General features: G+C 41.4%; 4 protein-coding genes across 5 annotated transcripts; 3 read left to right on the top strand and 1 right to left on the bottom strand.

Moving 5' to 3' along the window:
• The first annotated feature begins 1,797 nt into the window (after positions 1–1,797).
• msx3 (muscle segment homeobox 3) lies at positions 1,798–3,208 on the top strand. Its single transcript, XM_020087145.2, has 2 exons — positions 1,798–2,308; positions 2,660–3,208. Exons 1-2 carry the CDS (start codon positions 1,942–1,944, stop codon positions 3,067–3,069), a joined length of 777 nt encoding a protein of 258 aa, XP_019942704.1. The 5' UTR covers positions 1,798–1,941; the 3' UTR covers positions 3,070–3,208.
• A 388-nt stretch (positions 3,209–3,596) lies between these two features.
• On the bottom strand, positions 3,597–7,080 carry znf511 (zinc finger protein 511). Of its 2 annotated transcripts, none has more exons than XR_011246031.1 (6): positions 6,799–7,080; positions 6,653–6,726; positions 5,185–5,386; positions 4,953–5,077; positions 4,349–4,503; positions 3,597–4,114 (listed from the first exon to the last, which is right to left on the bottom strand). XR_011246031.1 is itself a non-coding variant. In XM_020087133.2 (6 exons), exons 1-6 carry the CDS (start codon positions 7,063–7,065, stop codon positions 4,042–4,044), a joined length of 1,008 nt encoding a protein of 335 aa, XP_019942692.2. In that variant the 5' UTR covers positions 7,066–7,080; the 3' UTR covers positions 3,597–4,041. The 2 variants fall into 2 exon arrangements, 1 of the variants encoding a protein (XP_019942692.2); XM_020087133.2 differs by having other exon boundaries at positions 4,349–4,615.
• Positions 7,081–8,258: 1,178 nt separating this feature from the next.
• Positions 8,259–18,454, top strand: adam8a (ADAM metallopeptidase domain 8a). Its single transcript, XM_020087808.2, has 25 exons — positions 8,259–8,402; positions 8,537–8,649; positions 8,747–8,820; positions 8,912–8,990; positions 9,647–9,723; positions 10,125–10,353; positions 11,191–11,268; positions 11,401–11,469; positions 12,099–12,268; positions 12,347–12,428; positions 12,560–12,702; positions 12,800–12,977; positions 13,070–13,159; positions 13,329–13,524; positions 13,618–13,699; positions 13,783–13,963; positions 14,047–14,133; positions 14,212–14,296; positions 15,945–16,056; positions 16,153–16,351; positions 16,684–16,731; positions 16,859–16,915; positions 17,012–17,065; positions 17,155–17,235; positions 17,537–18,454. Exons 1-25 carry the CDS (start codon positions 8,330–8,332, stop codon positions 17,579–17,581), a joined length of 2,682 nt encoding a protein of 893 aa, XP_019943367.1. The 5' UTR covers positions 8,259–8,329; the 3' UTR covers positions 17,582–18,454.
• Positions 18,455–18,495: 41 nt separating this feature from the next.
• On the top strand, positions 18,496–23,218 carry spef1 (sperm flagellar 1). Its single transcript, XM_020096394.2, has 7 exons — positions 18,496–18,728; positions 18,886–18,997; positions 20,378–20,534; positions 20,733–20,778; positions 21,882–21,957; positions 22,057–22,162; positions 22,650–23,218. Exons 1-7 carry the CDS (start codon positions 18,620–18,622, stop codon positions 22,761–22,763), a joined length of 720 nt encoding a protein of 239 aa, XP_019951953.1. The 5' UTR covers positions 18,496–18,619; the 3' UTR covers positions 22,764–23,218.
• The last annotated feature ends 2,900 nt before the right edge of the window (positions 23,219–26,118 follow it).

The following is a 26,118-nucleotide window of genomic DNA, read 5'->3' as shown; positions in this document are numbered from 1 at the left end:
AGTGGTAATAGAGAGTAAGTAGAGGAGAATGTGATGTTGTTGGGCACTAAATTACAGTCATTGAAAGCTTGTATAGTTACCCAGCAATCTATCACTGTCACACAGAGCCGAGGGAGGGGAGAGCAGAGCAGACAGGCGCCAGGCGCAGCGGGATCAAAGCAGAAATGTACCTCGGGGAGAGAAACGGTTAACTCCATTTAACCAATTGTCCTGCAGACAGACGGACAGACAGACGAGTCCTGGATTAGTTCTGATAAGACAAACTCTTCACATATTGCCTTTCATTGACAATGATTTGACTGGATGTGAAGAGCTGCAAAACAAGGCCAATTTGGACGGGCCCCCTTCAAAGGGCTTCTGCGACATTACTCTGGGTTTTACTGTCTCTCAAGGGGATTGCACACAATGGACACAATAGGCTGAAATGTGGCCAATACACAGCCACGGATAATTTGATTACAGGCCACATGATAGAGAAATTTACAGCGATAATAACTCTTAAGAGAATAAAAGCAGTGGAAGCCAGGATTGTTTTCCTACGTTAATGAAACACAGTGATAAACGACTGTGGACATATTTCTAAGAACAAGAAAAACTGCACTGTCATTTTTGCAACATAATGAAAAAAAATTACACAAGAGTACTTTTGTATTGTACTCACATTGTTGAACCTGCTTGTGTTAAATAGTTTGGTGTCTTGGAGTGTAACAGAACTATGCATAAACACAACATTGACATCTAGTATGATCGTCTTAAAGGTAAAATATGTTGGAGAACTACCTATTTGTGCACGGAGAGGAGACATGAATCCACATTATTATTAATCTGGAGTCATGTGTGTGTCTGTCTGATAAATTGATGTCCAATATTTAGTCTTCTTTAGTCTCGGTTTTAGATCTCTTTGTGAGTAAAGTCCATTTGAGTGAGTAAAGCTGCAGCTTCCTGTTGCTGCAAGGATGATGAGAGTGAATCTTCTTTCCTCAGCCCTCAGCCAGACACTGGAATTGAACAGTGTGAAGGAAGCAACATAAAAAAAATTATCCTTGAAATTTTATGTCTCCAAAATATTTCAGCTTTTACCTCATGAGAGGTTGAGCACAAAACAATAAAAAACATTAGTCATTCATTCATTTTCTTTTGGCTCTCGCACTAATCAGTGCAGCTCTAAACTTAGTAAAATCGGCCAATTTAGGTAAGAAGAAGATTATGGTGACACATGGTCCACATTAGCCCAGAACTAAATTTCCATTCATTAAAAAGTGTGTGTGTGTTCCTTTTGAATGTTCCTCACTTTTTCAATGGACTGTTTGAAGGTTAAGACTTGGTTTGAGGGTTAGAGTTAGGTTTAGGTTTAGGTTAGGCATTTAGTTTGGATGGTTAAGGTTAGGGTAGGGGCTAGGGAATGTAATAAGTCAATGAGTGTCCTCACTAAGATAGAAGTACAAAGGTGTGTGTGTGTGTGTGTGAGAGAGAGAGAGAGAGAGAGAAATGTAGCCCAATATTGTGAATCTTATGAATATGATCAATACCAAATGTTTCAGGCAACTAATTTTAAACAATAACATAAATGTTTTTTAAATGTGAGTTTGCACACATTAAACTGATTTCCTTCACCTTGGGAATCCCGAGCTCAGCCTGTGATCGGAGGTTTTCATCTGTCAAGAACGGCACTGCTCTGTCACGACCGGCCTGACCAATCACAGACTGTTCCGCTCCGGTCGGTTGGAAACATCCACAGACTGATTGGCGCGCGGTGAGATGAAAGGCACATGTGTGGCACTTCAGGGACGGTGAGTCAGGTCCGTGCGTCAAATATCTGAAGTTTACACGCAGCTCCACGACGTCAGATGAGCCTCGGCGGTTTCACAGATTCTCCTCAAGGCGACAACACATAGAGACAACAGCGGCAGCGAGTCGCGCACGGCGGAATAAACTGGTTGTATGGCACCGCAGTCGTGCGTAATGAATCCTGCGCAAGGATCACCGCGCTCAGCTGTGCCTCCGAGGGACACCGCACCGGAGGAGCGAGCCGCTGGCGGCGTGGGAACCGACGAGCTGGACATGTCGCCTGTCAGACGATGTAAAAGCAAAAGTTTAGAGCTGCCCTTCAGTGTGGAGTCCCTCATGTCAGACAGGCCGCCCGGCCGGGACCACCACTCCCCCGCGCCTGCAGGTTCAGGCTGCGTCCCGGCGGAGGAGACCGAGTGTGCGTCACCGAGGGGACTTCACCGGTCCAAAGCAGAGGCGGTGGAGCCCGGTGACAAGGACACGGGGCCCTGGTTTCAGAGCACTTACGCATCCCCTCCAAGTGAGTGAAGCAACTATATTTCTTTTTTATTAACTACAAAATTGCGCAAGTTTCAACTTTCCATCTGTACAAAATTATTCTGGAAATATCAGGTTTTGGTTGTGAATAGTTAATTGCAAAAACATCTAATTCTATAATAGAAAATAATGATCACGTCTCTCAAGAAATCTAGAGATGATCGAGATAGTTCTTTAAACTTTGAGAGGCTCCAAGTTGCAGAAAACTGCTCAGGCCTTTAACCCAAGTGCCTTAGGCCCATTCTGTGTTTGACATTTGTCTGATTTTAATTTGATTCACTATAAATGTGGATCACAGCTTTTCTCCTCCACTGATGTGACTTTCTGCTTCCAGGACTCCCCAGCCCGACCTCCTGCAACCTGCGGAAACACAAGAACAACAGAAAACCCAGGACTCCCTTCACCACCTCGCAGCTGCTGTCTCTGGAGAGGAAGTTCCGTCAGAAACAGTACTTGTCCATCGCAGAGAGAGCGGAGTTCTCCGGCTCCCTCAGCCTCACAGAGACCCAGGTCAAGATCTGGTTTCAGAACCGCAGGGCCAAGGCCAAGAGACTCCAGGAGGCCGAGCTGGAGAAGTTCAAGCTGGCCGCGAAGCCGCTGCTGCCGGCCTTCGCGTTCCCTTTCCCCCTGAGCGCCGCACCCATGGGCGCACCGTCCCTCTACGCGGCCCTGAGCGGACCCAGGCCCGCCCTGCCCGTCCCGGGACTATTCAGTGGACCGTATGGGATGTACTACTTGTCTTAACCCCCACTAACTCTGAGCTGCATCGTTGGGAGATCTGCCTTAAAAACAAAGTCCTCCATACAGCAAATAACAAACTGCAAAAGAAGTAAAAGATGACTGAAAACTTTTGTAAAATATTTTTTGTTACAATGAAAAATCAAATGGGTGAGAGGAATATTTTTCACGCAAAAATGTTGGTAAAACAAGCTGGCTTCTTTTTCAGAAGGTCAATGAAAGAAGCAGTTCTGCCTTTTCATAATTTTCTCAAATTGTTCTATGAAGTATTTAAAATTCAAACTGCAGTAAATTATTTGTGACATGGTCATTTTGTGCTTTTTTTTTAGGTTTTAAGCAATAACTAGTGACGACTCACTAAAGTGACCACTCACTAAAGTGACCATGTGAATGTTTTTGCGAAATAGTTCTTCAGGTTTAAAATATCCACATTCAGAATTAAAAATAAAATGATGATCTCAAACTTCCCCACAGAAACAAATATATATTATTATCCATAAAAATACAATTTCAATTTAAATAAATCTTATGGGTTTTTCTTACATTACCTCAAAAAGAACTTTTTATTGCACATGTTTAAAGAGCTCTTAAATGTCCAAGACCACAGTAGGTTTCATTACAAAATGTAGATAAATCAGAAATACATCAGTCGTTAATGTACAGGATATTTTATATTTGATGGGTGAAAGGTGTTTTGTACAATTATTAAAATCTCTTATGTAAATTTGGTCATTTCATCTCATTTGTTTCTCTTCACATTTTCCTTCTCATTTGTGATTTAAGCTCAGTACAGTCTAACTCTGCCTTGTAACACACAACAGGATTCAATGTGGTGTCAATTCCTTTAGTTTTATAATAAAGTTTTTGCAAAGGCCATTTTACTATACATTAACGACACATGGATACATTCTATAGACAGGGGTATTGAGTTAATCATCTTAAAAAGGAACATCAAACAGAAGGCGCAGTTCTGGCGTTTCATTTCCTCCTCCCACGCCGACCTCTAAAGCCTCGGATGGAGCCGTGACCAAAGCACACAGTTGAAGGGACTCTGAGAAAAGAGAATAAAAATACATTTGATTTATATCTCAGATTTCTTATGGATTAGATGAAAAGCTGTAATAAATATTATTCTAACTCATATGTCATTACACATGTCATAACTCCTCAACATTTCCCCTTAAGACCACTGACTTCTCATCTTCAATTCTCCCTGAATTCACACTTAACCTAAAAGCATCTCAAACATGTCTGACTTAGGACAGTGCTTCCCTGCAAAACTAACCTGTAGGAGTATTGTGGTTTCAGTGTCTCTGTGTTCGGACACTCTTTGCTGTGTACTGCAGCAGAGAGATCTGGGTCCTCCCCGGCAGCAGCAGTCTTTGTCATGTGAGCAGCTGCTTCCTCCACAAGTGTCTCCATGGACTCTCCAGGCTCAGGCTGCTCAGACAACACATCACACATAACCTCGCACACACCCTCGGACTCACACACATCGTCCACTGACTCCATGGCGATGTCTTTCTGCGGCCGCCTCTTCATCTCTCTGGTTCTTTTAAGACAGATATGATGTTGAAAAATACATACTACAGTATAAAATATGATAATTTAGCTCATTTAAGACATTTTACTCGGTTTGGTTTGAAAAATTATAAAGAAATGTGAATTTTGAACAAATTGCAGTGGAGTTGACTTTTTAAAAGAAACGTAAAGCATCAGCAAATCTCACTTTATGTTAAAAAAATGCATGAAATATGTCAAAACTATTAAATTCAGAGAAATAAGTCCTGTTTCCTGTAACAAACACGGGCCCAAAACTTTGCGATTAACATTTCTACTAACATTTTGCTGCCATCTAGTGGACAAAAATGTGAATGGTGCAGTCTTACCCTCTGTCCTTTTTGGTTTTGTCAAATCTGAAGTCTGGAGGATACTTGTGAATTCTTATCAGATGGTCCTTCCTGTGTTTACTCGTCCTGAACTTGTGTCCACAGCCCTCGACCAAACACTGGTACTGAATATTGTGAAGGAAGTGTGATAGAAAAATGATCCTTAAAGGTTTCGCCTTCGCGATGGATGAGTATGAAACAATAAAATAAAATAAAATCCTTTGGCTCTCACCATGTCTTGCCTCTGGGCGAGGACAGTGAAGAGAGAGTCATGCCACTCCTGAATGTGAATGTCAAGGAGTCGGGCACTTGGCAGCGAGCGACGGCAGGAGCAGCAAACGTGTCTGTGCAGGGAGTTGTAGTGGTGCTCGTACTCCTCCAGAGCACTGAAGACAGCGCTGCAGCCAGAGATGTGACAGGCGAACTCTGATATGCTGATAGGAGACAATAGGAGGAAGAAGGTAACTGTCAGTCCTACAACACTGATTTTACAATGCGCTACAGGTAAAAAGGGGAAAACCCAAAGCTGCTTTTTTCCCCAGTATCTAGAGATTACTGGTTAAATATAGATGCTAGGATGCCACCAGATTTATGTGTCAAGCTTGACACAGCAGCAAATGATGTATTATAAAATGTCTCTGTCTCATGACCTCAATAGTGACGATAACTTGGAAAAGAATATTTAATTTCAACATATAATTCACACACAATGATGAGTGCAATATTTACAAGTATTCAGTCTATCACTACATATTTGTTTGTTTTATACAATGTATATAGTATTTTATTATCGCATATTTATTTACTGAATTTTATAAATAAATAGTTTATTCTAATCCACATGTTATTATTATTATCTATTGTCTTTTATTACTGACTTAACTACTTTATTTTGCCATTACAGAGCCTCCCAGCAAAGTTTTTTTTAATTTTTTAAAATATAGGACAAGACGGTGACAAGAAGGTCTTCTGCAAAATTGAAGTTACCAACTACCAGCAGATTAGGGACATAACTTCGGTTGTATACCTTAGTCTTATGGCCTTGTCATCAACGATACAGGCCGAACCTGAGGGTACACTGAGGCTCAAGGTAAATCTGACTGGGTACTGGCTTGTATGGCTGTACTATGAAAGCCATGTGGCCGCTCAGTAGATCAGACATCTTTACTTCTGTGCCTTTTTAAACTAAACACTGTCCCATGTTTTAACATGAATATCCCTTGTGTGTTCTACCACACTAATTAATGCCTACCACCAGTTGATGTTATCGGATGGCAGACAGCAGATGTTAGTAGTGTATCTTATTGTACCTGATTATACTTGTATAACTAGCGTGACAATAAAAATCTTAGATCTAATACAAACTAACTCGTGATAAGTTTTAAAAAACCTTTCACCTACCTACTGCTGTTACATTTCTGAGGACAGTATTTCCCCTGTAATGAAATAGACTCAACAAACTCTAATCAGTTATTGTGCAGAGTTATTGGCTTAATAAATTCTTCATGTATTTATTGTTTCTATGAAAAGGGTCAACAGATTGATAAAAACATTGCACAGTTCAACCTTCTTCAGTCAAACAGCAGAAGCACAAGAAGAACAACCAACAGTCATCAGTGTGTGAACATGTTTCAGTTCGTCTGTAGCTGAGGTTTTGTTTGTGGCTTGTTAACTGAGAGAAGCTAACACTTGTTCCATACCTGGTTGTCGGCTGGTCGTCCGCCTGTGAGACGTAGAGGTCCTGCAGGTACATGTGTCTGTGGATGTCTCCATCCTGGAAACAAACAGCGCGTTACAGCCGGTTCCTCCTCCAGGAAGTAGACGGAGCTCGTTGTTGCTACTTTACCTCGAACAGCTCGTGGTCCTTGTGCAGGCGGACGAGCTGCGGCCTGAAGCTGAACGGAGGCTCGGTCTCTCTCCGCTCCCGCTCCTCGGAGTCTTCCGTCGGACACTTTCCACCAGATTCCATCCTCCTCGTCCTCCTCGTCCTCGTTCTCCTCCTCCTCTTCCTCCAGGTGAGTGTCAGAGCACCGCCGGTGACGTTTCTCCTCTGTTTGGGTCCTAGTTGTCGCGGCACGATGACGTCGAACGATTTGTCTTTGGCGGGATTCATATGTTGCGTTCAAGTAACGGCAGCAGAGTGAGGAAAACAGTCGCCACTCCAAGTTTCTTCTATGACTCTTACTTTTTGAGTAAGTTTGTTCTCATTGAAAATTGGACACAGAAACAAACTATTTAGTTTTACTAGTTACTAGTTATTACTGCAAAACTACATAAGGGAAAATTCTCTATTATGAAAGCGACAAATACAAAGCTATAACAGCTTCTAACAAATGTTTTTGATCTTATTATTTTATTTTTTACGCTGGCCTACTTAATTATTCATCTATCATTACATTTTAATTCTTTGTTTATTTTCAAAAAGTGTAGGTAAATATATAAACTATTATACTATAAATATACAAATCGCCCACTGCCTGAGGTGTCCAGGTCTTCCCATTCTCAAGATGAGACATGAACGCATATGCATTTAACTGGTGAGTTGTCGCCCCCAGCTGGTCAGACTCAACATGGGAGCAGCTGCACCCAGAAGGACTCAAACAACCTTTAAACGTCAGAATCTGGTTTCAAGAAGGTAAGTTTTGCTTTATTCTAACGAATCTAATTACCCATGTTTCCTTTTTTTTTTTAAATCAGTCTCGTGTATTTTGCAGCTATTTTACAAAAGCATCTGTTTTTATTAAGATACAGGCTGTATAATATTAACCGTGCAGCAAATACGCGCTGCATTCACAACACAATCTAAATGTTGTGTGGTTTCTAATGGACATGTGTGAACATAAATGGTCTGACTGCTCCACCGTTTAGACAGCAGGGGGCACCAGAGTCCACAAAGAGTCCTCGTAGGCTCAGCTGTAAGTTCAGAGCCACGTGATCCCTTGCTCTGGATATTTAGTTAATGAGGGGGTTCCCCTTCATTTATGTTCCTGATGAAATTGAGATGGGAAAACATGTGATTGGGTCATATAGATTAGAAACAACTGATAATGAGAAAAGCTCCGATCAGAAAGTCATGTTTGGAAAGAAAACAGGTCTCAGTTGTGTTTTTAAAAAAGGATTAACCTCATATCCACCAGTGGGAATTATTACTTTTTACTTTCAATAAAGTGCAACATTTACTATTCTGTTGGTTTTTACTCTGAGGTGAAGTTTTCACAGTGACTCATATGGTTTGCCAGTCTCTGATTGTACAGGACATTGTACAGACAGAGAGAGAGAGAGAGGGAGGGAGGGAGAGAGAGAGAGAGAGAGAGAGAGGGGCGGAGAGGAGGAGAGCAGAGGAGTCTCAGTTTTAACCTCAGACTGCAAAGCACACAATGACACAGTCCGTTCGACAAAGCAACATGCTTCATATTGGATATCTGTTAGGAATTCTCCTCTCCTCATGGGGTACGACTCCTCCATCGTATCTTTCTTTCTCTCTTTCTTTCCTTCTCTCTTTCTTCCCTTCTCTCTTTCTTTCCTTCTCTCTCTTTCCTTGTCTCTTTCTTTCTTCCTTTACTGAAATATCACTTTACTTCCAGGAGTAACAGCGGGCAGTGTAAGGACAACTCTACCTCATGTGATGAAGTACCAAACTGTGACACCTCAGAGGCTGAAGGATTCATCACTCACCAGTGATGCTGCTACACATCAGGTAACACACACACACACTCTCTCTCTCTCTCTACTCTACACTGTATTGTGTTTAATCTCACGGAAGACTCTCTCTCTTGCTGTGTGTGTGAGTGTAGACATACCCTGATGAACTCCGGTACTCATTGACACTCGCAGGGCAGAACTACACTCTGCATCTGGAAAGGAACAAGTGAGATCTTCTTTACTGTGCTGCTCGACACATACTGCTCTAACTTGATCGATATGTCAATGATATAATGAGACAAATCTTTTCTTTCCAGAGATCTAATCGGGAAAAACTTTTCTGTGACACACTATTCTGATCAGGGTGCACAAGTCACAACTATTCCAGATCTTGGGGTATGTACCTTTGAACACTTTCATCACAATATAACAAACATTCACACTATCAACCTGCTTTATAATGAACTATATCTTATATTAGTTGAGTTTATCACAAGGAGATGTCTGTTTTATTCCAAACTTTAAATTATGAGTTTTTTTAATGCATACACAGTAAACCTAAACCTGGTAATTAGACATTTATTTTCCCTTTCCTTGCTGAAATTGCAGAATAAATGCAGTGATGTGGGTGACTCAGACTCATACAGCATCAAATGATTATCCTACTACACAGAGCATACAGGCTTTATTGCATTAAGTACAGGATATCCTCTGTCACATGCAAACCCAAGCCCAGTGGGGTTTTAGTCATCATGTTATATATGTAAGACACAGAGTCTTTTCCTCAGATGTCTTGAGACATTTTAAAGCTTTTGTTAGTTTCTCAACAACAAAGTTCCTCATTATGAAAGATGACATCACATGCTGTCATTCTTGATTTTTACCCAGAACAGGAATTGACATATAAGGTCACTTCCTCTGACCATTACACAAACACACAGTTGATTATATCTTCAGACCACATTTCCACACTGTGCTTGCGATATTTGTCAGACAAAGAAAAAAAGGCGTGAGAGAAATCTCTCGTTCTGAAATGACGTCTGTCTATCCAGGTTCACTGCTACTACCACGGACACATTGTGGGGGTGGAGGACTCGTCTGCCAGCGTGGGACTGTGCTCTGGAATGAAGTGAGTGATGCTGCATGTAGATTTATTTCTCTAATTACAAAAGGTTATTGTTTCTCTAAATTGAGCGCCAAATTGAATTAGACCCATGATGATTGGGGATTGTAAGTCTCCTGCTGTGACTCATGACCAGCCGTGTCCAATCGGAAGAGACGATCAGTCCCGCAGCATCCATTCGCTCCCTCATGCAGACCATTAAGACCCCATGTAAACATGTAACCCAATCCTACTTCTTTAGTTGAAGCCGCCTTCCGCTGCTAATATAAAAGACATGCTAGTGTCAAAAGGTGTGGAAAGTAAAAACAAAGGCAGCCACATGATTAGTTTAACTGGTGGAGAATTACATATGCAAAGGAAAAGGATCATGTGTTTGTCCACTCTGAAACTCCTGTTTGGCTCTGCAGGGGGTTTGTGCTTCTCCAGGACCAGATGTACCTGATCGAGCCTCTGGCCGGTCCTGAGGCGGGACAGTGGCACAAACAAAGCTCTGAAACTTACAGCAGCGAGGGTCTTCACGCTGTTTACAACTACAAACACCTGAGGAGGAAGAGGAGCTCCTGTTCCCATGGAAACACAACCACTTACTATGATCACGGAGCTCGTCCGTCTGGACTGTTCCAGCTCAGCAGTCTGGTAAAGACACAGACACACAACACAGACACATGGATACACCAGGGTTGGAAACCTACACATTATACGACTGTTGATATCCAATACTTTCTGTGTTCTTCGATTATATAATTTATTTATTTACAAGCACTTTTCAAAATCTAAGTTACCAGGTGCTTTACAAGGGCAGCAAAATAAAAAAGACTGGTCATAATTTAAGGAATCACAAATATTAAAAGGCAATATTCATTTAAAAAAACTCTAAAAGACATAATATTCTTTTAAATTAAAAAATGGATTCCTATTATATAGGGAAACTTTCATGCAATAAAACACTACTGTTCAGAGTAGCTCCTCATCATTATCACGAGGCGCATTTTGACTTCCTGATAATTCTGTATCTGCATCAGATTTTGAATTTAACAAACTTTCCTGGGGATATTTTAAAATTCTAACTACATGAGAACTAAAAGATGATTGAAAGTAATTTGAAAAATCCACTTTACATTAGTTTTCATTTAAGTCAAACAAACTAAGATTGAAAAAGACCAGACATCGGGGAAACAAGGAAGAGAGACATGATACATTGATTTTAATATTTTGCAAAGTTTTATTGGAAAAGTTAGTTTCAAAATGCAAATATCATGTTCATATTTACTTAATGCCATATTTGTATGCATCAAAATTATTCTGTACGATTTTCACTGTATTTTTTGTTGCTTCTATACATTATCAGTAACACCAAACTCATTACATTAGATTAGTGGGCTTTATGAATCATCATGAAACAATAACCTGGGTCTAACTAAACACACACACACACACTAATGTTTAATATTGTTAATGTCTTGTGTTATTCAGAAAGTCGGAGCCCAGACTAAAGACCATGCAGTAAAACCCCGAACAGTGGAGCTGGTTCTTGTGGCCGACCACACTGAGGTTTGATTTCTGTCTGTCACAGCACATTTAATCATAATTATCTGTAATTCACTTTTCCCCCAAGATGTGGAATGTTTGTGTTTTATATCTGAGACTTTATAAGTAAAAAAAAAAACATTTTTTTTTTTTTAGTATAAGAAGTTTGACACTAAGAGGACAGTACAGACCAGGATGCTTGAAATAGCAAACCATGTGGACAAGGTAAGTTTGTTTCTCTCTTCGTCTGTCACTTAAAATGATTCAACGCTGTTTTGTTTGAACAGCAAAGAAAAACAACCTCTGATGTTGGGAGAAAATGATCCAGGAATATAAAATAAGACCACACTGAAGTTCAAATGAGTATAAAAGCTTAATTTTATGTAATTTCACATAATTTATCCTCTGGACTTAATGGAGCATTCCACCTTGGTCATGTAGTTTATTTGCCTTGGATGCAGACAAGACTCATTTTTCTCCCACAAGCAGCAACAACCACGTGTCACATCAGACTTTTCACTGTGGATTCAAATCAATGCAGAAATGTGTCCTTAGACTATCTGGTCTTTACTGACTGGATGTCGACCAATAAAAGGGAATGAGAAGTTCCCTCGCTGTGAAAATCTAACTTTGACTGTGAATCTTCACACCCAAGCTGAAAATTTTCACACATATCACACAATCCTCTTTGCGTACTCTGAAAGAGAAGGGCCCACGTGAATGACGGCGTCAGACCCAAATGTGTCTCCCTGTATGACAGCATCAGTCGCTCAGTGATTTACAGCTTCACCCCAAAAATACTGATATCAGCCATTTACCTGATGATTCATTTGCTTTTATCATCGTGTGTTTAGCTGTATCGCCCCGTGGGTGTCCGCGTCATGCTGGTCGGCGTAGATATCTGGTCGTACAAAGATCAGATAGAGGTCAGCACCAACCCCGAGGTCACCCTTGGCCGATTCCTCGAGTGGCGTCAGAAGAGTCTGCTGCCGAGGACCGCGCACGACAACGCACAGTTCATCACGTAAGCGGATTTTAAACTCCCCTTTAATAGAACCTGTCAGAGCTGGGGTCTAATAACATTTAACTCTTCTTCATTCAGAGGTGTGGATTTTGATGGGTCCACTGTCGGCTTGGCAAACACCAACGCAATGTGCACGTCTAAATCTGGAGCTGTCAATGAGGTGAATCTCATTTTTCTATAGAAATCAGAGGGAAATGAAAGGGAATCATGCGATGTTAATGTTAATTCCCTTTATATTTGTATGTTTTTTATTTTATTTTGTCACTTCACATTTTTCTGCTGTACACACAGGACCATAACACTAACCCAATTGGAGTGGCTTCTACTATTGCCCATGAGATGGGTCACAATCTGGGTTTGTCCCATGACACTGAAAACTGTGTCTGTGGATCCTCAGTAACTAAAAGAGACTGCATCATGTCTGAGAGCGTTGGGTAAGCTCCGTTTCTCACCTGCACTTAGACCCCCTCACATCTACCTCTTCTTCTATTCTTCTAATATTTACCTCCTCTCCTCTTGTTCTTCCTCCAGACTTGTGTATCCTAAGCTGTTCAGCAGCTGCAGTCAGCAGCAGCTCCGCCAGTTCCTGCAGGAGGTGAACCCGGCCTGTCTGCTGGACACCCCCTCCACCAATCGCATCCACGGAGGGCCAGTGTGTGGGAACGCCTTCCTGGAGCCTGGAGAGGAGTGTGACTGTGGCACCGTGGAGGTCCGTATGTGCATGTTGCACTCAGACAGGCTGCATGCATAAAATCACAGAATTAAAGCACTGAATCATATTATCCTCGGTCTGCCTCATAGGAATGCAAGAATGCCTGCTGCAATGCCACTACCTGCAAACTTAATGCGGGAGCCCAGTGTGCACAGGGAGCGTGCTGCCACAACTGCCAAGTAAGTCACACTCACTATGTCCTCTCTAGATGAGGGAAGTCAGGCTGATACTAAATGTGTTACCATATAGCAAGACACTGTCTGACTGTGCCATCTGGCCGGGTGTGTGTGAGTGAACGTCTTTCAGTAAGTCGGTACATCACCATCTGTGTTTCTCTCTGCTCCACAGCTGAAACCAACAGGCAGTGTCTGCCGACCAAAGGCAGGGGACTGTGACCTAGCTGAGTACTGCACCGGCTTCTCGGACTCCTGTCCGACTGATGCCTACACCCAAAACGGCCTGTCCTGCAACCGTGGGAAAGGATACTGCTACAATGGACAGTGTCCTTCACAGCAGGAGCACTGCAAGAGACTATGGGGTCCAGGTAAAATTACAGTTTGGTGTGGATCTGCTTTGATTCTGATACATCAGGATTGTTACATCTGCAGCTGTTTTGTCTTTTTATGTGTCTGTTCAGACGCTGAAGTGGCTGCAAATGCTTGTTTCTACCTTCATGGAAACTGCAGAAAAACACTGTTTAGCCAGAGATGTTCCAGCAGGTAGGAAATCAAAAGACAAATAGCTCATATTCACGTATTGTTGGGCTTGTTTTTTATCGATTTGTGGGGTTTTTTTGTTACAGAGATCAATCCTGTGGGACGCTTTTCTGCAGAGGTGGGTGGGAGTTTCCTGTAACATCCAGGAAATCCTTTTACAAAGTCGGAAATGGAGAAATATGCAATGAAGCCACTATAAACCTTGAGGATAACTACCCTGCAGATCTGGGCATGGTACCTACGGGCACCAAGTGTGGCATCAACATGGTGAGAAAACTGCCCCTAAGGAAAACTTCCATGGACTACAGATTGGTAAACAGTGTCCTCACGGCATCTTTTCTTTTTTTCAGGTATGCTACAATCAGCGGTGTCAAGACATCACAAACGTAAAAGCGTACGGGACAAATGACTGCTCGGCCAAATGCAATAACCGCGGGGTAAAAAATGTTCTGACCTCACAACACGTTGGAGCACTGTAGATTTGTGACATCATAACTGAGTGTGGTCTCTGACAGGTCTGCAACCACGAGAGTAAGTGTCACTGCGACCCCGGCTGGGCCCCACCTTTCTGCAACGTGCAGCAGTCTGAGCTGCCTGAAGGTACACGCTCCACATCATCCTCGATAGTCCCTTGACCATTTAAATTGCCATGCTTTACACATGACCGTCCCTCTAATGTTGCATTTTCCCCTAAGATTTATTACGTCTCATGGACTCAGACAATTGAGCTCTGTGCTGATGAACTCAAACAGACGAGCAGAGATCTCATGGAATTCCCCCGCTAAGTCTGTAGAAATGCAGTAATGATGTTACAGTGAATTTTGTTGCCTGAGCAGGTGACACGTGCTCGTCCATGAGCAATAACTAGATGGTCGTCAGAACACTGTAAAGAATTCTCATGTAAATTAACAGTTAACTGCTGGCACCAGGGTTGCCTGCTCTTTACTGTTAATTTACAAAACTCATGCTGTAATCAACTTGACAGTGCGTTACCGTAATCACAAAAATCACTGAATTACAGTGCATTGCTTTACTTTCTTATTTTCACAGTAAACAGCTGGCAGCAGGGTTGCCAGGAATTTACCATTTTCTCACTGTAACCTTAATTTACAGTTTAATGATGTCCACATACTATAACACACTATTGCGCTGTATCTTCTTAAATTTGTAGTTTACGATTAGCATCAGTCTGTACAATATGGTTTTAAATGGAAATTGAACATAATCTCAAAATCAGTACAATGTAATGTAATAGCAGCATGGATGACAGTCAATTCCTATAAATTGAAAACCAAAAACCTTGGTTCGCGATTTTGATTTGATATTCTGTACAAGGTATACTGAATGATTAAGATAACTAAAATACAGCAAACTAACATTCTATAGAAAAGAGGAGACTTAGAAAAAACAAGATCAATTGAGTAACCCAACATTTATTTATAAAAGGCAACACCAATTGAAATACTTTTTTTTGATGATAGAAACAAAGATGTCCACTACAGTTGGAGATTCGAGGCAATGCACAACAGAACATGACAGTTACCAGTATGTTCATAAAATGTGATAAAACGATAAACCTTGTAAAACACTTGCAGAAATTATGCTGGAGTGGAGTTAAGGTTGTGGTAAAAATGTACAGAAGATGACAAACCCACAATAATGCACCTAGCTGTAACTCAACTGACAATACAAAAGCCAATAAGAATAACTTTTAAGTGCTGATAAGAATTTGGCCTAACCTACAAAATAATAATTTAAAAATTAGCTTCTCTGCTGTACTCACAAGTCACCACATGGCTAATTCAGAGGACCACATACATGTGCTGCAAGCTAGCTAAGTAACAGTTCTAATCAGTCTGAGTCAGTTTAAAGACAGCAGACGTAAGCAAACGATGCAAGACAGATAAAGTTTATTTCAACTTCCTGAAGACTTGTTCATAAAATGCAGGATTCAGATGGATGATCCTCTAAAAAAAGGTCCAGAGTATGCTTCATGACTCTGTGTTCCACATGTGTCTTCTAGAAATATAGTAGCATTCCGTTTTTGCAGGACCTCTCCGTCGTTGATACTGACAGTATATTGCAATATCTTAAGGAAAACAGCAGGCTGCTCATAAATACTTCCCAGAATGCATTGTTCTCTACAGCACAGTACCGTTTTAATGGAAAACAGAATATTAATTTCAGAATTTTGCCAACAACAATTCGTTACAGTGGCGTGCTTGTGTGTTTTCGTGTGTGTGTGCAGAGACAGGCATGTTGGTGATTCTTGTGTTGCTGGTGGTTGGAGCACTTCTGCTGGGGGTCCTGGTCATTGGGATTTTGATGTGCTGTGTCAGAAAAAGACGACCTGCAAAGAGGTAAAGTTTGTCCCACTGTGCATAAGTGAAGCTATAGAGACAAAGCTCTTTTCTTTTCCATATTTAATTTCAGCCACTGTGTTTATTACACTTCAGATGCCTTCAGTCTACCTCCGGACAGTCAAACCCGGTGTTTCGGTCGAGCAGCACACGAGACAGCCCCCGTCTTGGGAAAACACTCATCAGCCAACCTACGTTTGTGGAGTCTTCAGCCACTCAGCCCTGCAAACCTCTGTTCTCTGCCAATGCCCGACCGCACACTGGAGCATTGAAGCCCAGCAGAGCAGCTCCAGAGGTGAGTTTATAAGATGACCCAACGGTAGAGAAGAGATACTCTGACACCGATATTGTATGTGTGAGTTAGACACTATACTTCCATTTGTGGCAGCTGTAGTTGGCATCTGTATCCGTGTCATCATGGTGAGAAGTTTTTTAGCCTTAGAAAGTTTCCCATAGTCACACATGAATGACCAATAAGCTCCAGAGGTGCGACTCTACAGTTCTAAATTATAAACGGACTGTTATTGTCATTAAACTGCAAAAACTGTTAAGGTTTGTGGTTAAGAAACTTTAGAGTCATGTACTTCTTAGTTTTAGTTTAGTCATCTCTCTTTTTGCCCCTTACAGCCACCAAAAGCTGTTCCAGCTGTGCCTCAGCCATCAAAGCTTCAAAAGGTAATGTCATCTACTGACAAAGCGGAATTATTTAAATTAATTACTATTTCAATATCCACATATGAAATGGATTTGTATTGCTGCAGTCTGTATTGTTTAGCTGTAAATGATAAATCTTTTTCTTCAGGTTGTGAGGCCGTCCATGCAGCCACTGTCTGCTTCAACCAAGCCGAACTGTACTGAGGTAAAACTGGTACAGAGTTGATCTTGTTTCCTCTCCCAGGACACCAGGTTCCAGGTTTGTTTTGTTAAACTATGTATTTATTATCTATTTTATCAGGTTAAGCCACCACCGCCTCCATCCAGACCTCTGCCGCCACTTGCAACAAAATCGGTACTTGACAACTAACTTAACCCACCCATATATATTTGCATTAATACATTGCTACAGCCTCTTAAACCGTGAAAATCTGGTTTCTTAAGATCACCAAGCCAAAGCCTCCGATGCCTCCAGTGAAGCCGAAGCCGTCCTCCGTCCTGTCTCCGCTGCCTCACACTCAGCTGGTACGTATGCAGACACGCAGTCCGTCAGCCGCAACTTCCCCCAAAATCCTCTGCATCCAAACATCCTCAGTGTTATTCGAGGTATTCACGTTTCTGGAGACGTCTGTGGTTTCAGGCATTGTCCCAACATAGCTGTGTAATGAACCAGCAGTGGCTCACTGTTAGTAAGCACATAAACGTCTAACAGACAGCTTAAACACAGATGTGCTGAAATAATAGCTTACACATAAGATGGGGTTTGGAGGAAGAAAATTGCAGTTGTTCTGAGAGAGACTCATCAACAGTGTGTTTGTTTTTCTAGCTCGCAGGGAGAGCTGCTCTGATGCCCCCCAGCAGGCCCAGATGACACATAATCCAGCACGGTGTAAACACTGGGATCCTCTGACAGAGGCCTGGAGTTTTTGTCCCACCTAGCCGGACCCAGAAGATCCTCTCAGGAGACGCTTGTCTGTTTGACAATGGAAACAAGATCCACTGAAGGATCAGCAATGTTAAGTGACAGAGCTTTTTCCCTCTGTTGCGGTCTCCCCTGAGGATTACAGCCGCCCCGTCTGTGTCTTGCTTGTGTTGGCCTTCAGCTTGTTAATGGAAATCCGAAGCCACGATTGACAAGCTTCTGTGCTTTAAAACTGACAAATGGCTACGCTGCCATGATGATTTTTAAACAAATCTTAAGGGAAATGGTCACTCTGCCTTGATCCTGGTACATGTGAACACTTAATGAGGCAATTTGTTTCAATCTAATTTAACTGATTAACTGTTACATGTCCCTCACATGTTTTTTTTGGTACTGATTTTCTAAGAAATAAAGTTAAGGGATTTTGAAATGTGGCACCAACATGGGCACTTTACGGATGTACCGCAACTCTTTTTGTACTAACACACGTGTGCTTGACTGTCGGACTAAATTATTACCTGGAGCTGTTTTGCTTGGTGCTTTGACTTGATGCGTATTGATTGTAATTCTTCAAGGGATTTTGTATATTTGTATTTTCTATGCAGCAGACATGATTGCACTCTTTCACTCATGGATGCCGATGACTGCTCTTTTACACACACTGAGGATTTCTGCCTTATTTTCTCAGTTTTTTTTCTCCCTGCAAACTTTGAACCATGCTTTGAACTGAAAACCTGTTTGTGTATGTTTCTATTTATTTCTTTTGATGATTTTGATCAAATCAGTTCTTTATTCTTTTGCTAATAAAGGTGACTCAGCACAGTCGGTCTGACTCGGTTCTCTCTCTCCTCCTCTCGCCATTATTTACGTTGCCATAGCACTTCAGCGGTCGCCCCGGCAACGCCTCTAACAACCTGCGAAGCTAACAAAGCTAGCTCGGTGAGAACAGTTCGCATCTTTACAAACAGGCAGGGAAACCCGACGGAAATGAGTCGAGAGCTGAACGAAGAGGAGCTTCAGGACTTGTACGCGTGGATAGATAAAATATCGCTGTCCCGACCGAAGAGACACATCACAAGAGACTTCAGCGACGGAGGTAAAGAGTTCGCTTGGTTAGCAGCCCGTGGAGGAGCAGCTCGCATTAATGGGTCACGAACCTTCTCCAGCTGCTCCTCTCAAGTTCTTCTTGTTTCTGCATTAACTTGTGACCTGCCTCTCCTCCTCCTCCTCCTCCTCCTCCTCCTCTTCTGCAGTGATGGCTGCTGAGGTTGTGAAATATTTCTTCCCAAAGCTTGTTGACCTTCACAATTATGTTCCTGCTAACTCCACACCACAGAAGCTCAGTAACTGGAGCCAACTCAACAGGCAAGAAACATCTGCTTTGTTTATCCAGACTGCCTGTGGTGATTGTGACTTATTATGATCCCTCCAGTCATCATTTATTACCAGTGTAAAGATGTGATAAATGTAAAATGAAGGGGTTTTCCATCTATAAATACAACCATAATAATAATCATAAACTTAGTTTATATGGTACTTTTCAATACTTTAGGTTAAGTGCTTTGCAGACAGAAAATATCTGCAGACAACAAAACAAATTCAAACTAAATCTATAAAACAAACCACAAACTATCAAATTATAAAAATGCATTTTTAAAAGAGGACCCTGAGATAGTTTGTCTGATCAACAAAGTGAGGTGTAGTTTTATAGCGGTGCAGCTCTAACAGTGAATACTCTACCTCCATCTGTCTCCAGCCCTGACTGGGTACTGAGAGAAACAGCTGGTTAGCAGATCAACGATTATGAGCAGGGGTGCAAGGGAAGAGGTTTGCTAAGTGAGGCAGTCCAAGGCCATTCAGTCATTTAAAAAATTAAAATCAATTAAAACAAACTCTGAAAACCACAAGGTAACCAGTTCAATGAGGCAGGAACGGGTGTGATGTGGTCATATTTTGTGATTTGCACGAGTTGGAGGAGTTAGGTTGAACTCGGCTACAGAGTCAGGCTAATGGATGACAAATCAGTAAAATATGCCTGAGATTATATCCCAGAGGTCTAAATACTCTGTCAGTGGAGATGTTATAATACCTGAGCATTGAAGAAACACAAATATAGTATGTACATCATAGAGTGTTAACCAATCTCTGTGTACCACTTAAATAGGTGGATGATTTGGCAAAGCGTTGGGAAGTGCTATAAGTGAATGTCACACCACAAAGACACCTGTGTGGCAGGGCCCAGCAGTCCCCCAAAGTGAACCACTTAAATGAATTAGATGTGAATTTTTATTTTGACCCAAATTTCCCACACTCATAGTTATCAGTCCTTTAAATTTGCCAGATTTTTTTCCCATCAAGATTAATATATTCTTCTCTGGGAAATTGATGAAAATGTAAAAAAAAAAGTCTCAACCTTCCACCAAGTTCCATGGAAAAAGTATTACTTGCATAATCCTGTTGCCCATCAAACAACAGGCCAGGGGTGAAACCATAACCTCCTTGATATTTTTGGGTAAAAAGTGAAATTGTGCTCTAAAAGTTTTTCTGCAGTCCAACACAAACCCTCTGCTGATGTGGCACATGTCCAGCTACGGTTTCATGGGACTTCACTGTAAACATGTCGTTCCCTCCGGTGTTTATCATCACCCTTCCTTCATCATCAGTTAAATCACATTCGATCTCTTGTTCCTATTGTAGCCTTTTAAATTACAACCATCTGTGGTGGTTTTATTCGTCTGTGGATAGGAAGGTGTTTTCCAAGCTGAACTTTCATTTGCCTGAAGAAACAGTGAAGAGGATTGCACTGAGCACTGCAGGAGTGATAGAGCCTGTGCTGAGCGCCCTGAGGGAGAAGATAGACAAGAAACTGGAGCAGACTGCAGACAACATACTGCTGTGCACTGTATGTTTATACATTTCCTCCGAGACATACATACTATGAGTCACTTTTTGTTTGTTCGTTTGAATGCTAATTACAAAATATGAATTACTACTTCTTCCATGGTATTCACAAAGCATCCCTCTGTGTATGTGAGCAAAGTATTTATACAAAGCTAGAAAAATAACCACATTTTGAACTAACTGTTTCTTTTGAAATCAGGATTTGGAATATTTTGACACCAGGTACCACGAGAAACCTCCTGCAGGTAGAGTGGCTATTATGTTTGTGCTTTTACACAAAACATTTCTTATTTTAATCCAAAAACACAATCGACAAATCAGCAATGTTAAAAATATTCTGATTAACTGACATCTAGTGTCATATATGGCACCAGGCATGTACATCACATACATACAACAGTGATTACAATGATTATAATTAATCATTTAAAAAAACATTGTAAATCAATAAAATGAGCTGAATTAACTTAAAAAATATGATGACTGTGTTTTGACCTTGCGCGTGATATATCCATTTGTGGAGCGTATTAGCCGACACAGACAGTCTCTTATCCTGATTGAAGCTGCAGACTCCAAATTTTGTCTTTATTTTTAGCACAGGGAGGGAAGTGGGTATAAATTTAGACAGTTTTAAACTACTGTATCTACTGGTCATCTGACAAACACAAAATCAGCATATTCAAGAAACACTGACGTGATTTCTTTTTGTGTCAGAGAAGTAATGTTCTTCCATGATGCTGTCTGCTTCCTGTCTTCTCTTGTCTGTCCTGATATGTCCGAGGTCTGTGCCCTGCCAACCACTCTCAGTAAATGATAATCAGAGATAGCCGTGACCACACACAGACACAAACATACCTTTAACAACATCAGAGAGGACTGATTAGAGAATGCCACGACCTTTAGGGAGTGAATCCATGACGGGTACCTCTTCCGTTTCCCACACCTAATCTGTCCCTGGAACAACCCTGTAGAGCTGACCCCAGGCCAGCGCCTCCTCCCTCTGCTCTTTCCTCCTCCGCCCATCCACCTCATCCACTATCAGCTGCACAGCTCAGGTCCTCATATCAGCTTCTAACATCGCCAGATGGCCTTTATCGCTGGCCCGAGCTCAGCACTGCTCAACCGAAAGGCCTCCTTATTTTTTTCTTTCTGTATCTTATCATTTTACTTTCCCAGGTCTCCACTTTTCTTGTGGTCTTCATCACATATCTGCCTCCTATTCTCCTCCCTTCAGCCCAGTAGTGTCCATGTTATTACTGGACAAAACCCTGCAGGTTTCCAGTAACTGATGAGTTTTCAGTCATATTATATTCTGAGAAATGATACACTCTTGTTTTGATGTATTTAGAAATTCGTCAGACTGAAGTGGCTCAGCTGAGAGAAGAGGAAATAAAAAAAGATGATGACAGAAGACAAAGAAACGGGTATGACAACATCTTGCTTTTAATTTGAATTAAATTAACCTATAGCTGTGTTTATGTTTAATAGAAATAATATGTGATTGCTTTTATTTTCTTCTTAAGTAACCCGCAGCACACAGTACAGTCCTACACAGACATGGACCGAAGATACAGAATAATCCTGCAGGAAAAAGAACAAACTGCCATGGCTTTGCAGGAGACTGTAGAGGTACACACAGACAGACAGACAGACAGACAGACAGACAGACACACACACACACACACACACACACACACACACACACACACACACACACACATACACACACACACACACACACACACACACACACACACACACACAAATTACAGGAATCTTAATGCTGACTAGTCAAACAGCTGCAAACAAAATCATTTCCCTTTTCTGATGTTCAGTAGGGGAACAGTTCTGTCACAGTTCTGAGTGTGTATGTGCGTGCGATATGTGTCATACACTGTGTCATCATTGGTCAGTGAATCAGCTTCTGCTCAGCGGATACAACATTCTTTTTATATTTTTCCATCTGTGGTCACATCTGCAGTTCAAGAAAAAGCAAATAATGACACCACTTTGCAACACCTCAAGTTTCAGTAAAATAGGTCAGTTTTAGAAACTTGCTCTGGCTTTACCACATCCTATATTTTGTGTGTGTGTGTGTGTGTGTGTGTGTGTGTAGATCTTGCAGATGAAAGTGAGCAGGTTAGAGCATCTGGTTCACTTGAAGGACATACGTATTGAAGAGCTAACCCAGCATCTGAAGACATACAAAGCCAAAGGCAATCCACGCTGATGAAAAGTTACACAAAATCCACACAGTTTGTAATAATAACGTGAAGACATAATCCTGTAACACAAACTCTTCTACTGTTAAAGGTAAATGAATGTAAATGATTATAGTTCTATTATTGCCTGTTGAAATGCATCAGATTAGTATTTTCTACGTAAACTTTCCTATAGTTTTCTCTATAATAAAAGTATTTTTGTAGACCTGCAAATGAAGCTGAGTCCCTGTGTTAAACAGGTTTGTTGTTCAGGTGAAAGATTTTCTGCTGTAAATGTTTTATTATTCTGTTTATGAAGCATCTTAATAAGTCGTTGCCTCTGTGTGAGCAGCATGTAGAATGTGTTTTTCACGGTGTATCACAACATATCTACAGTCTTCTTTAACTTCTGTGCCTTCACACATCCTATGACGTCTGACTGCCAAGCGCTCAATAAATCAATGAACTACTGTGACTTTCTAAACTGTCTTTTTAAATCTGAGCAGAGTGTATCAAGGAAACAGAGCAGAGATATGAAGCTGAAGACTAACTGACTAAATGACATTAAAAGTTGGGTTTATATGCCGACTCGCTCTTCCTTCAGAATCTAAAATTACTTCAGTCGTTTTCTACAAAGCTCTTGTTCCTGTAGAAAGTAATTAGTGATTTTATCTTCCACTGTTACAAGCGAGAGATGACAAAACATAGACAAACAAACACAGATCACAGTTTGTGATGGTTATGCCGGTCGGACCATCTACTCTGTACTGTCACATTAAGACCCTGGGGCTGTGTGGCGGTCAGTGTTTGTCAGTCCCTGAGTTGTCTTCTGATCTTACCCCCTCTGTTGGTGTAGGACAACAGGAGACAGGAAACCTGCTGAGCTGCATCAGGAGCAGCTGATTTCCTGCTGCTGCTGTGACTGCTATCTGTCACCCTCATATGACCGAGACAATCGCTGTGATCAGGCTCGAAGCAATTCATCTCAACAGATAACAAATCTTACTTTCCTAATCTTCAGTACTTTAACATCTTTCATATTTATGTTGACAGTAGACTGGTCCTCAATGATGAGACTTTTGGTTACTTACTAAACTACTGTTGCTGGAAAAAAAGATGGAAAGAACAGAATGACACTGAAGAATCTTGTGACAGATAAGAACCTATTACATAGCGAATGTGTTTGACTACTTCGCCTTTTCTAAATGTCTAAGTTCTTGTCCCTCCATACTACAACACAGCCCCAGAGTTTTAAAACTAAAATAGTGGCCAATAGTTTCCAAATGTCTCAGATTCAGGTGCTCAAAAACTCTGGAGTAGCATGTACGGCAAGCATAGCTACAGTAATGCATTTTTAAAACTAAACTAAAATGTAGCCTTAAGGTAACACTGATTACATCATCATCTGTCTCAACAATGTCCAGAATATTCAGGTGAGGGGTGGGACCTGGGTAGAACATGCAGGAGGCAGGACGTGACGTATAAATTCTGCTGCGCTTTTGTATCCAGCACTCAACACCGCGGTAGCTGAAAGCTTCTTTGTGTCTTTTGTGTCTCTGTCATCCTGAATCCGCTACGTTTTAGAAACTATATCAACACGCTCACTTGCTCACTTGTTAATTTTCTGTGCATTGTCCTGAAGTATTTTCACCCAGACATTTTCTGGATGTTTTACCAATGGGATTGATCGGAAATGTTCCACAAAACGTCCAGATGAACTGACTCAGACTTTTGCAATCTCACATACACATTTGGAAAATTGCAGGAAACTGTCACGAGTATAGTCACGAGTATAGTTAATGTCTGATTTTTTTTTTTTTGCCGCTCGAAAACTCTTGACTAGCGTGGATGGCGGAGGTAAATTTGATGTGTGCAGTGATGCTTTTGAAAACTAAACTGTAGTTGTGTTGACTTAGCCTTAGGATAACCCAATGACATCAGCGTTATTTGCCCTGAAGAAACCCCATGCAGAACCTCAGAAGAATTCATGTTTTCACAGCCTGAGCACTTACTCACGACGAGTAAACTGACCTGAATTTGTAAAGTTGAGGGTTGAATAGATGATCAACGCAGAAATGTTGAGGAGGTCAGGCAGATCTTTGAGCAACAGCAGTGGTGAAGCTTTTTGTACAAGCGAATCACACACTCACAAAGAGAATAGGAATGTGAGAGAAAACTGAGCAGCTATTGATGCTGGCGCGGTCTGCTGCTGATGAATCATATTCAGAAACACACAGTTGCTCGAGGACTGGATTTTGCACCGAGAGATGAGCGACCACACCCATGAATCTCTGGGGAGGCACATATCCAGGATCTGGTGATTTGAAGTCAGGGACAAAAAGGAAGGAAAGAGAAACGCTGGCGCAACCAGAGCGCAGCAAAACCTGACCTTGACCTGACTTCCTGAGGCGGGACGGTGGGGGTTTAAACTCGCTGACTTTGTACCCCAGACACGAAATCAGACCTCCCGTTTAAATAAGCACGGACCACTAGACATCCACAAAAACTCCAGTTATAAAAACAATATGAGGACATATTCACAAACCTGCTTTATGATCACATTTGTCACAAATACTGAGATATAGGAATAAGTTGGGGTCAAACTAAACTAAACAGCCTCTCTTGGAAAGCAAAGACTGATGGTGTGTGCTGTGAAGGAGAGACCTCCACAAGGACTGAGAGTTCCCAAAAGGAAGCTATCCCTCATCTAGTCATTCAGCCAGCAGTTGTCACATGTTTGCTCACACTTCCTGGAAAGCCTCTATAGTGAACAGCTGACTGGCCTCGGTGAGGGCAGGACTTGAGGGTTTAGAGTCAGTCCGTTGGGATGGGGGGAGGGGGGGGTGATTGTACAAACTTAATACAAAGTTAGTGTATGAAAGGTTTACAACACGTGAAGTAGGTTAGAACAACAGATACTGTGTGACAGACTGTGTATATGTTTAATTCAGCGTACACTGACTCATCGCCATGCTGCCAGAAACACAGCCAATGAAATAAATAAGCAGCCAACACATTACCATGGTATGGTATGCTTTTTTAAGTTAAAAGAGAGAAATTAAAAAAAGTTGTAATTCAGTATGGGTTTAAATTCTGAGTTTGCGGAGTGATGATCAGAAATAATTAGAAATCACCACTAAACCTGTGAAAGCCTTATATACTTAAGACATTTTTGTAAATATATAGAAAACATTTGTAATCGCAAAAATTATTTAAGAATTTGGAGTGGGAGTTTTGACCTTCAAAACCAGGTCCTCAATCCAAACACGCAGCATTGGAAATTTGAGGTTTGAGTTTCACACTTTTACCCAGATGTACTAGGTCAACTGTATCCCTTTCTCCACACACACAACTGATTTTACTTGTCACTCTTACAAACTCATC

This window comes from Paralichthys olivaceus, chromosome 14 (assembly GCF_024713975.1).
Source record: "Paralichthys olivaceus isolate ysfri-2021 chromosome 14, ASM2471397v2, whole genome shotgun sequence".
In the NCBI taxonomy this organism is placed as follows: domain Eukaryota; kingdom Metazoa; phylum Chordata; class Actinopteri; order Pleuronectiformes; family Paralichthyidae; genus Paralichthys; species Paralichthys olivaceus.
This window is presented reverse-complemented; position numbering and strand designations above follow the sequence as displayed.